The sequence below is a fragment of the Octopus bimaculoides genome, chromosome Z (assembly GCF_046866305.1).
Source record: "Octopus bimaculoides isolate indiv1 chromosome Z, ASM4686630v1, whole genome shotgun sequence".
NCBI classification, from domain to species: domain Eukaryota; kingdom Metazoa; phylum Mollusca; class Cephalopoda; order Octopoda; family Octopodidae; genus Octopus; species Octopus bimaculoides.
This window is the reverse complement of record NC_142944.1, coordinates 33,238,931-33,251,780: the sequence shown is the minus strand read 5'-3', so window position 1 is coordinate 33,251,780 and position 12,850 is coordinate 33,238,931. Positions and strand designations below refer to the sequence as shown.

Below are 12,850 nucleotides of genomic sequence, written 5' to 3'. Positions count from 1 at the left end.
AAGGCATCTCAAATTCAAACCAAACATACTGCATTATACCCGCCCTTATGCATTGAATCTAAGTTCCAAATATCATAAGGATCCATTCAGTAATTTTGGTCCATGAAATTGTATGAAACACACAGCATTACCCTTCTCCTTAAGCTTGGATTTTGTGTTCTAAATTTCATTAGGATCAGTGCAGTAGTTTTCAAATGTATAAGTAACACACAATCACACATAAAGACATTAACTTTTTTATAATAGATATGAATATACACATATACATACATATATATGTGTGTGTGTGTATTATATATATATATATATATATATATATATATATATATATACACACACACACACACATACAAAGATAGATTGATAGATACAACTGAGTGGGCAAAGAAAAATATGACACGCTGCCTAGTGCTTTTTTTGATAAGCCTGGTACTTATTCTATCAGTTTCTTCTTGTCAAACCAGTAAGTTATGGGGATGGAAATAAACGAACAGCAGTTGTCAAGCAGTAATGAAGGAGAAACGCACACATACACATACACTTACATATATACATACACACACACACACATATATATATACAATTGATTTCTTTCAATTTCTTTCTACAAAATCCACTCACAAGGCTTTGGTTGGTCTGAGGCTATAGCAGAAGGCACATGCCAAGTCACCACACAGTGGGACAGAACCTAGTACCATGTGTTTTGGAACTAAGTTTCTTACCACACACCCACACCTGCACCTATGTATGTGTGTGTTTATGTGTGTGTGTATGTGTGTGTGTATGCGTGTATATATGTATGCATGTATATAGGTGTATATATGTGTATATATTACATGTACATCTATATATATACATCTACACATATACATGTATACATATACATCTATATCTATGCATATACATATACATGTATATATATACATGTATATATATACATGTATATATATATATATATATATATATATATATATGTATATATATATAGACGGTTTAGATATAGATTCAAGGCTTGAATATGGTACTTATGCGAAGGCACCCGAATTTCACATCCCAAAAGGATGGGTGATTAAAATCAAATAATAAGCAACACGGATTTCAAAAGTGATTGCAGTACGCACGTTTCATGCTACTTCAATTTATTTAAGTAATGTGAGCATTACCTTAAATGCAATATGAAGAGCAATCTTCAGCTGCACGAAAAAATGTAGAAAAAAAGACATATTACAAATGTGGCAACATATTAAAACCAAGTGGGAGAGAGCAGAGGAAGAATATATAAGTCCATCTTGACATAGCAGGGTCTATCAGGCTAGTAGACCCTGATAGACCCTGCTATGTCAAGATGGACTTATATATTCTTCCTCTGCTCTCTCCCACTTGGTTTTAATATGTTGCCACATTTGTAATATGTCTTTTTTTCTACATTTTTTCGTGCAGCTGAAGATTGCTCTTCATATTGCATTTAAGGTAATGCTCGCATTACTTAAATAAATTGAAGTAGCATGAAACGTGCGTACTGCAATCACTTTTGAAATCCGTGTTGCTTATTATTTGATATATATATATATATATATATATATATATATATATGAAGGAAGGTTTAAAAATGCAATACTATTTTAAAGAACTTATATATATATATATATATATATATATATATATATACACACACACACACATCTATCTATATATATATATATATACATAACATATATATATTATAAGCACAACCTTCGAACATTAGGCTTCACTGAGGCAATGACTTCTGACCGAGACCTTTGGGAATATGCTGTGCATGAGAAGACCCGGCAAGCCGAGTGAGGCCAAAATACAATGCCTCTGCCAGGGATGTAGCCAGCCCACTTATGTATTCCTTTCTTTCATTGGACGCTAAACTCCGCTTGCGAAGACCTGTTGAGGCAAGTGAAATCCAACTCATGCTAGCACGGCAAGTGGACGTTAAACGATGATGGTGATGATGATGATGTAAGTATGTATATATGTATGTATGCCTGTATCATCATCTTCATCGTTTAACGTCCGCTTTCCATGCTAGCATGGGTTGGACGATTCGACTGAGGACTGGTGAACCAGATGGCTACACCAGGCTCCAATCTGATTTGGCAGAGTTTCTACAGCTGGATGCCCTTCCTAACACCAACCACTCCAAGAGTGCAGCAGGTGCTTTTACGTGCCACCGGCACGAAGGCCAGTCAGGCGGTACTGGCAATGGCCACGCTCAAAATGGTGTATTTTATGTGCCACCTGCACAAGAGCCAGTCCAGCGGCACTGGCAACGATCTCGCTCGAATGTCTTTACACGTGCCACCGGCACAAGTGCCAGAAAGGCGATGCTGGGCACAGGTGCCATCACGATTTCGCTTTCGCTTGCCCCAACAGGTCTTCGCAAGCGGGGTTTAGTGTCCAATGAAAGAAAGGTACGCATATGTGGGCTGGCTACATCCCTGGCAGAGGCCTTGGATTTAGGTCTCACTTGGCTTGCCAGGTCTTCTCACGCACAGCGTATTTCAGAAGTCATCGCCTTGGTGAGGCCCAATGTTTGAAGGCCGTGACTCACCACCTCATCCCAGGTCTTCCTGGGCCTACCTTTTCCACAGGTTCCCTCGATTGCTAGGGTATGGAACTTTTTCACACAGCTATCCTCATCCATTCTCGCCACATGGCCATACCAGCGCAATCGTCTCTCTTGCACACCACAACTGATGCTTCTTAGGTTCAACTTTTCTCTCAAGGTACTTACACTCTGTCTAGTATGCACACTGACATTACACATCCACCGGAGCATACTGGCTTCATTCCTTGCGAGCTACGCATGCCTTCAGCAGTCACAGCCCATGTTTCACTGCCATGAAGCATGGCTGTTCGTACACATGCGTCATACAGTCTGCCTTTTATTCTGAGAGAGAGAGACCCTTTGTCACCAGCAGAGGTAAGAGCTCTCTGAACTTTGCCCAGGCTATCTTTATTCTAGTAGCTACACTTTCAGCGCACCCACCCCACTACTAACTTGGTCACCTAGATAGCGGAAGCTATCAACTATATATGTTAGATAATAGTTTATATGTGAGATAATAGTTTCACTTTAATAGTTTCAGTATTAAAGTGAAACTATCTGACATTACAGTAGAGATGTTATTGTTTCACTTTTGACACGTAATACTGCTATAGTGGAGATGTGATGTTGCACTGGGCTCGCACTAGGCAAGAAGTTAAACATTTTTGGAGTCTAAAACACTACATAGGCCCTAAGTAAGGCATGTGTAAAATTTGAATGAAATTGGTTGTGTAGTTCTCAAGTTTTAGGGATTCAGACAGACAGACAGACACACATTCTAATCTTTATATATATAGATTAACTTGACTTAGCAAAGACCAAGGTCCTAGTAAACAAGAAGTTGGACAAGACCCTTTAACCTTTCTGGTAAATGGCCCTGCTTGATATATATAGGAAGGGTGTAAGCAGAAATTATATATATAAAGATGAGAATGTGTGTGTGTGTGTGTCTGTCTGTCTGTCTGTGTGAATACCTAAAACTTGAGCACTACACAACCAATTTCATTCAAATTTTACACATGCCTTACTTAGGGTACATGCAGTGTCATGGGGCCCAAAAAATTTTCAACTTCTTGCCTAATGCGAGTCCAGCAGTATTAAATGTCAAAAGTGAAGCAATAACATCTCTATTGTAATGTGAGATACTTTCAGTTTAATAGTTTCATTATTAATACTGAAACTATTATCTAATCTCAAACATGTTTTTTCTTTTTAGTTCAAATGCAGAGCAGGCATTAAATAAAAATGCTGGTTCACCAAAGCTACATTAGTGGATGAAGTAGGCAGAAAATAAAAGACCATTGTGTATGTATGTGTGTTTGTGAATATGAGTTTAAAATTGAACTGAACTCTTCAAAACTTGCACTAAGAATAAGTACGAGGTAAAATTAATACCTGCTTTTATTGCAAGTTTATGCAGGTAGTTTATCTTGTCCCCCTTTGACTTTTAGTTCATGCAATTGAAAAACTGCATTATTTATGGGATGACCCAATATTATTATTACTATTATTATATAGTATGTATATGTACAAATAGTGGTGCAGCAATATCAAAGGAAGGCTAACTGGGAAGATTGTTTTTGTATGTGGCAAATGCTCAGGAGCAATAAACACTGAAAACATGCAGAGAACAGCTTCCGTCACATTCCAAGGAGAAAAACTAGAAGTAGTTGATAGCTTCCGTTACCTAGGTGACCAAGCCAGTAGCAGGGGTGGATGCTCTGAAAGTGTAGCTGCTAAAGTAAGGATAGCCTGGGCAAAGTTCAGAGAGCTCCTACCTCTGATGGTGACAAAGGGCCTCTTGCTCAGAGTAAAAGGTAGACTGTATGGCACATGTGTGTGAACAGCTATGCTACATGGCAATGAAACATGGGCCGTAACTGCTGAGGACATGCATAATCTTACAAGGAATGAATCCAGTATGCTCCGGTGGATGTGTAATGTCAGTGTGCATACATGACAGAGTGTAAGCTCTCTGATAAAAAAAGTTGGACCTAAGAAGCATCAGATGTGGTGTGCAAGAGAGACGATTGTGCTGGTATGGTCATGTGTTGTGAATGGATGAGGACAGCTGTGTGAAAAAGTGTCACACCCTAGCAGTTGAGGGAACCTGCGGAAGAGAGAGACCCAAGAAGACCTGGGATAAGGTGATGAAAGTATGACCTTCGAACATTGGGCCTCACCGAAACAATGACAAGTGACCGAGATCTTTGGAGATAAGCTGTGCTTGAGAAGACCCGGCAGGCCAAGTGAGACCATAACTGTGGCCTATGCCACTACTGTATAACCAGCCCATTTAAGAGTACCCTTCAATCATTGGACAATAAACTATGCTTGCAAAGACCTGTTGAGGCAAGTGAAATCGCTGTCATGGCCAATGAGAGTACCGCCTGATTGGTACCCGTGCCAGTGGAGTGTTAATAGCACCATTCAAGCGTGATCATTGCCAGGGCCGCTGACTGGCACACGTGCCAGTGGCACTTAAAGAAAAGCAACATTCAAGCATGGTTGTTGCCAGCGCCACTGGACTGGCTCCTGTGCAGGTGGCACGTACAAAGCACCATCTGAGCATGGCTGGTGCCAGTATCACCTGACTGGCCCTCATGCTGGTGGCACATAAAAGCACAGTCTCGGAGTGGCTGGCGTTAGGAAGGGCATCCAACTGTAGAAACTTTGCCAGATCAGATTGGTGACTGGTGCAGCCTTCTGGCTCACCAGCCCTCAGTCAAACCATCCAACCCATACCAGCATGGAAAATGGACGTTAAATGATGATGATGATGATCATCATCATCATCGTTTAACGTCCGCTTTCCATGCTAGCATGGGTTGGACGATTTGACTGAGGACTGGTGAAACCGGATGGCAACACCAGGCTCCAGTCTGATTTGGCAGAGTTTCTACAGCTGGATGCCCTTCCTAACGCCAACCACTCAGAGAGTGTAGTGGGTGCTTTTACGTGTCACCCGCACGAAAACGGCCACGCTCGAAATGGTGTCTTTTATGTGCCACCCACACAAGCCAGTCCAGGGGCACTGGCAACGATCTCGCTCGAAAATCCTACAGGAGCCAGTCAGGCGGTACTGGCAACGGCCACGCTCAAAATGGTGCATCTCATGTGCCAACCGCACAAGAACCAGTCCAGGGGCACTGGCAACGATCTTACTTGGCTTGCCGGGTCTTCTCACGCACAGCCCATTTCCAAAGGTCTCGGTCCGTAGTCATCGCCTCGGTGAGGCCCAATGTACGAAGGTCTTGCCTCACCACCTCAGCCCAGGTCTTCCTGGGCCTACCTCTTCCACGGGTTCCCTCAACTGTTAGGGTGTGGCACTTTTTCACGCAGCTATCCTCCTCCATTCTCACCACATGTCCATACCAGCGCAATCGTCTCTCTTGCACGCCACAACTGATGCTTCTAATGTTCAGCTTTTCTCTCAAGATACTTACACTCTGACGGGTATTCACATTGACATTACACATCCAACGGAGCATACTGGCTTCATTCCTTGCGAGCTTACGTATGTCCTCAGCAGTTACAGCCCATGTTTCACTGCCATGTAGCATGGTTGTTCGTACGCATGCGTCATACAGTCTGCCTTTTACTCTGAGTGAGAGTCCCTTTGTCGCCAGCAGGGGTAAGAGCTCTCTAAACTTTGCCCAGGCTATTCTTATTCTAGCAGCTACACTTTCAGCACACCCACCCCCACTACTAACTTGGTCGCCCAGATAGCGGAAGCTATCGACTACCTCTAGTTTTTCACCCTGGAATGAGATAGAAGTTGTTTCCTGTTTGTTTGCAGTCTTTATTGCACCTGAACATCTGCCACAAACAAAAACTAACTTGCTAGTTAACCTGCCTTTGATGTTGCTGCACCTCTTATGTGTCCATAGCTTGCACCGGGTACATCTTATAGAGTTACTACCTACTCCTTTTCTACATACTGAGCAGGGCCATCTACCTGAAGGGGTTTGTGTTTTATCTACCTTCCTACTTATTAGGATTTTGGTTTTAGCTAGGTTGACTCTAAGGCCCTTCAATTCTAATGATGTATGTATATATAGATGTATGTATGTATGTATGTGTGTGTATATATATATATATATATATATGTGTATATATACATTTATGTATATGTATATATTTGTATGTATATATACATATATGTATATGTTTGTATGTATATATATATATATATATATATATATATATATATATAAATGTGTGTATGTATATGTATATATATATATATATATATATATATATATACACACACACACATATATATACATACATACACACACATGCATGTGCGCACGCACACACACACACACACACACAAATATATTACTTCTCAGACCTCTTGATCTTACTTGCTCCTGTTAATTCTGTGAGAGCAGACAACTGCTTGTTGTCAAAAGTCTCACAGGTTCTCTCAGGGTCTCTTTCCATCTTTATTAATATTGTTACTAATTCTCATTATCCTTATTGTGATCTTGCCCTCATAGCAGAATCTGTGACAGAATTAGAAAAGAAATTTCAGGTGTGGAAACAGAACCTGAAATCAAAGAAGTTGGACAGAACCCTTCAACCTTTCTGGTAAATGGCCCTGCTCAATATGTAAGAAGGGTTTAAGCAGAAATTATGTTTGGTGTACCCAGTGCAAGTTATGGACACAAAAGAGGTGCAAGGAAGTTTAATAGTGGGAAGGTTAACAGGAAAAGTAGTGTTTGTATGTGGAAGATGTCCAAGAGACATAAAGACCACAGATGCACAAGAAACTGATTTCCTCAACTATCCTGGAGGCTCTCTGCAAGTTGTAGTTGATTTCTACCTAGGTGATCTAATTAGCCGTGGAGGAGGTTGTACAGAAAGTGTAATTGTTGAAATAAGAATAAGGAGGAGAAAGTTCAGAGAGCTTTTACCTCTGTTGACAACCAAAAATCACTCTCTCTGAATGAAGGGGAGATTGTATGATGTATGTGACTGAACTGCAATGCTACATGTTGTGAGATGTGGGACCTGAATGCAGAGGACATGTAAAGACCAGAGATGAACGAAGCTGGTATGTTCTGCTGGATGTGTAATGTCAATATACATATGCAACAGAGCACTAGTGTATTGAGAGAAAAGTTAGGCATAAGAGGAATCATATTCAGGTGTGCAAGAGAGGAGACTGCATTGGTTTGTTCACATGATGTGGTTGGATGAGGACAGTTGTATAAAGGAGTGCTGCTCACTTAAAGTGGAAGGAAGCTGTAGAAGAGGGAGACTTGGGAAGACATGGGATGAACTATTTATGGCCAATCTTAAAATGCTAAAACTTATGAAAGATATGATAGAGGACCAAAACATGTGACACATTGCTGTTCTCAAGAAGTCCCACCCACTACAAGAGAATTGATAACCTAAAACCAAGGTGTCACATAAAAACGGCATTGGTGTGGGTACTAGTGCCATGTAAAGAGCACTGGTGTTGGTGCCACATAAAAAGCATTGTATTGGTGCTATGTAAAAAGCACCCAGTACACTCTATAAAAGTTGTTGGCTTTAGGAAGGGCATCCAGCTGTAGAAATCAAGCCAAAACAGGTTATGGAATCTGGTGAAGCCCCTAGCCTTGCCAGTTCCTGTCAAGCTGTCCAACTCATGCCAGCATGGAAACAGACATTAAATGTTGATGATGATGATTATGATTTTTCTTATTACTTAGACAGTGAACTGGCAGAATCGTTAGCACATCAGACAAAATGCTTAGCAGTATTGCATCCATCTTTACATTCTGAGCTCAAATTCCACCAAGGTTGACTTTGCCTTTCATCCCTTTGGGATCAATAAAATAAGTAGCAGTCAAATACTGGTGTCAACATAATCAATTTCCCCCTCCCCTCAAAAACTGCTGGCCCTGTGCCAAAATTTGAAACCATCATCATCATCATTATTTTCTTATCTATTTCTTTATATAATGATGTGTTGAATGTAATTAGTGTTTTTTATTTCTACTTAGTTGTTCTTATTTAATTTCAGATATAATTACAACCGTGAAGATGAAGAAATTTACAAAGAGTTTCTAGAAATTGATACTGATTTCATTCCGCAAATTGTTAAATCTGTTGACAGACATAAAAAGGGTAGCATTTTAAGAGATCCAGAATGCTATGCTGATTTGCTGAGATTCTACGATGGTATTTGTGAATGGGAAGAAGGCAGTTCAACTCCAGTCCTGCATGTTGGCTGGGCAACACACTTAGTATTTTCATTGACTAAATTTGATTCACGAGTTCGACAAAGCATTGATCTGCGCATTGAAGACAAAGAAGAAGAATTGGAAGCCGAAGATACAATACCGGATGAGATGAAAGAGAATGCTGACAATGAAAACAATATCGAGAAAAATGATGAGACCTCAGTTACAGAAAGTTTGAACAAAAAATATTCTAAAAAGCGACGCCGCAAATCAGGACAATCACTGAAGTTTGACAACAAAAAACACAATAATAATAACAATGATGAAACTAGTGATCAAAATAAGATTCTGTGGGATGTTACAAAGTTCAATGGCAAGTCAAGTGAGGACCAAATTAAATGTGCTATAGAAGAATTAGTGTCCAAGACTGAAGAAGATGGTCAAGATAATATCCCAAATTCTAATATAACTGCTTTGGCACAGGCATGCGGAGAGTCAATATTGAACCCTGATTATTTGCTTGGCAGTGGGGAGCCATTTGCTTTAGCTTCGGCTACAGGCGGCGCTACTAATGCAGATACTAAAGTTGATTACGATGAATTTCTCAGTACCAAGTCAAATGGAACACCGTTCTTTGGCATGACAGTGGATTCTCTTCTTAAAGCTGAAAGTCCTGCTGACATGATGATGTGTCGAAAGTCTGCTGATGGGGCAGCAAACTCTTATGCGTTGCCAACTGTCTCCCTAGCTTTACGGAGTAAAAAAATGAAAGGTTTGAGGAAAATCTTGCAGTCAGCTAAACTGAATGCGAGTGCTATAAAACTTCAGCTTACTGCACAATCCCAAGTAGAATTCAGGCATAATAAGCGTGGTCTAGAAGCTGCTGATCAGACTTCAACAAGGAAACGTCTGCGACGAGAGTAACCAAATTGTTTTAAAACTCTTCTCTTCGATTTTATTTTTGTAAAGAAAATAGGAAAAATCTTTTGTTTTTATTTTGTTTGTTTGTTTTAAATATTGGAATAGTCTCTTAAATCATGTCTTTGTTGAACATATCAGTTGATCTGGTTTCTCTATTCTATTGTATTCATTTATTTGTTCACACACACAAACATGCACATAAACACTACACTCACACACACACACACACACACACACACAAACTCACACATACACATGTAGCCAAGGTGTAAATTTCTTGTTTTAATGTGTATGTTTACATATACTTCACAGCTTTCAATTTTTTTTGATTATTTATTTATCCTAAAATTTTATTTCTTAAAATGCATTACTCCCGACTATCTCTTGGATACTTTTTACATTTTAGCTGTGAAATCTAATTTCAAAAGATTAACATATAGCTATGTTTATGTTTTGAAATTCAGAAATTTATGAATATTTGTTTAAAAGAAAGGAAGAAAAAATTGCAAGGCTCATTAATTAAGAAAATTTTAGAAAATTGCATGGAAAATATTTTAGACATTGATGAAATTTTATATGTATTTAATTCTCTGTAATCTGTTTTTTGTCAATTTTGTTTGGTTTTTCTACATTATTGCATTACTGCTATCATCTGTATTTCTTTCATATCTTATCTACAATGAATATAAGCCTTATAGTTTTCCATTGTTACGCTTATTTACAAAAATATCTGAGTTGTTATAGAATGCTAGAATTATTGACAAGCTTTATCTTATACAACCTGGATTTAACTTCTTATTGATATAATTTCAGGTATATTAATACTTTTAAGCAAAAGCATTAATTACAGTTGTTTTGTTTGTTTATATTATATATCATCTGTTTGTGAAATATGGTATCATTGGTTATCGGTTTCTAACTGGCCAATTACTAGTTCCTGGTACTTCGAATCATAACTGGCATCCTGTCAGTTCCAGTTTATCGGATCAACTAAACAGCCTGCTCATGAAATTAATGTGCACATGGCTGAGCACTCATCAGACACATGTACCCATAACATAGTTCTCAGGGAGATTCAGCATGACACAGAATGTGACAAGGCTGGCCCTTTTGAATGACAGGTACAACTCATTTTTGCCAGCTGATTGAACTGGAACAATGTGAAATAAAGTGTCTTGCTTTAAGGACACTACACATAACTGGGGATTGAACTAATGAACTTAGAAAATATGATCCAATATCCTAACCACTAAGCTATGCACCATTCTGATCAAGTGGAATAAATACCACAAGGTAACTTTTTGTTTGACACACTAATTTATTGATAAGCAATACCCCACTATGTGTTGTGTGTGTGTGTGTGTTTGTGTATATATATGCATACATACATATATAACAGAGGATAAAACTTTAAAAAAAAAATGTTGACAGTGGCCAGCATATAAAATGAAACTAGTTAAGGTGAAAATTACACACACACAGACATATATTTGTGTGCATGTACTACGCACATGCACACACACACACACGACGACCCGCTTCTACACAGTTTTCACCTACCAAATTTCTCCCATACAGCAGTAGTTAACTCAAGTCTCTGCTAGAAAACACTTGCCCAAGCACAATGGGATCAAACTTGAAATCTCATGACTAATCTATTCACTAAAAATATACAAATTTGTAGCTTTGTTGTAAATTTAAAGTAAATTCAAATAAATTTAAACAAAAAAATAGAGGCTTAATAATGTAGCAACAAATACAAATATGTCCTGTTGTATCTGTTGTGAGTATCTAATGATGACAAATTGTGATAGTAAGACACAGAAATACACCCAAACCATGTCAGCATGGAAAAATGTGGATGTAAAATTATGATGATCACGAAGAGGATAATTAATTTTCACTCACTGCATCTTGCAGTTGTGTATGTATACTCAATGTTACAACTGTATGCCAAGTGTATATCTTTATAACTATGAGCCAACATTACGACCTTTCTGCAGTCACTCACTCTGGTAGAAATAACAACCAACTCTTCCTCATCTTAAATGCAAAAGATATATTGGAATATGTATACATGGATATGTGTCTGGAAAAAAAAGCAGGATGTTCATGGTTGGAATGCATTCACCCATGCATCTGCTTTACAACAGCTGGTCTGTAGCTAAGCAACAGTAACATCTTTGTAACGATTGTCAATAATCAAGCTTATATTTTCAGTCTTTTAAATCCACAGTTACCCTCATTTTACTACTTCATCTCACAATTTAGAGAAAATAAAAATATTTTGATGTGTTTTGTGCATAAAGTCATGAAAGATATTAAAACAAAAATATATATTTTAGTCTATAAATAATCTACACCACAGAAAGCTATTAAGTACATAACTTCCTTATGAAGGTGTATGACCCAATGGTTAGGATGTTCATCTCCAGACCTTAAGATCATCAGTTCAATTCCAAGACCAGGCATCAGTACTCAACTGTAAATAAATATCAGTTGGGTGCTGGATGTTCTTCCAGGGTCATGAATGAGGGTTCTGAGAGGGAATCATGTCTGCTCATGGTTTCATAGGTGCTTAAATCAATTTGCAAAATCACAGTATTTGTTACCAAACCATACTTGCTTATGAGTTATGGTTTGCTGAACTGTATATCACTTCTTTATTCAAAAAGCAAATATTGTTATCCAAATTTTTGTTTTGCATTTGAGTTAGTATTTTTCACACTTACTTCTTTCATATTCAGATTACTTTGTCAAATGTGAAGCTTATTTATTCACATTGTTTTAAATTTATCATGCATTATCTCATAGCTTCAAGATTTTTTATGATGTGATTCTTTATTTTTAAAATGACATTGTTGGGTAGGGGAGAAAGGCCTGATCTGGCTGATTTGAACATAAAACAGGTAGAATATTGGCCAGATATAAGCTTGTTTAAATGGTAAAGGATTAAATAAAATTTATTATTTTTTTCCCATACACCCAGCTACAGCTTGTGTCATGCCACTGTATGTGCATCGCTGCTTTAACTGAAAGTCCACGTCAATTCCTTGATTCCTAATCACACAGTTTTTTAATAGGTAAAATATAGAGTATGAATAATGTGGAAATGGCAAAAACAGTTTGCAAAGAATTAAAGATACGTTTCTATTAATACCAATAGAAA

General features: G+C 38.3%; 1 protein-coding gene across 1 annotated transcript in view; it reads left to right on the top strand.

Annotated features, from left to right (window-relative positions):
- LOC106877204 (menin) overlaps window positions 1-11,412 on the top strand; it is a 75,470-nt gene extending 64,058 nt beyond the window's left edge. Inside the window, exon 4 of the mRNA XM_089365329.1 lies at window positions 8,601-11,412. Coding sequence (XP_089221455.1) covers window positions 8,601-9,684 — 1,084 coding nt within the window. The 3' untranslated portion in view covers window positions 9,685-11,412. The remainder of the gene's footprint in view (window positions 1-8,600) is intronic.
- The last annotated feature ends 1,438 nt before the right edge of the window (window positions 11,413-12,850 follow it).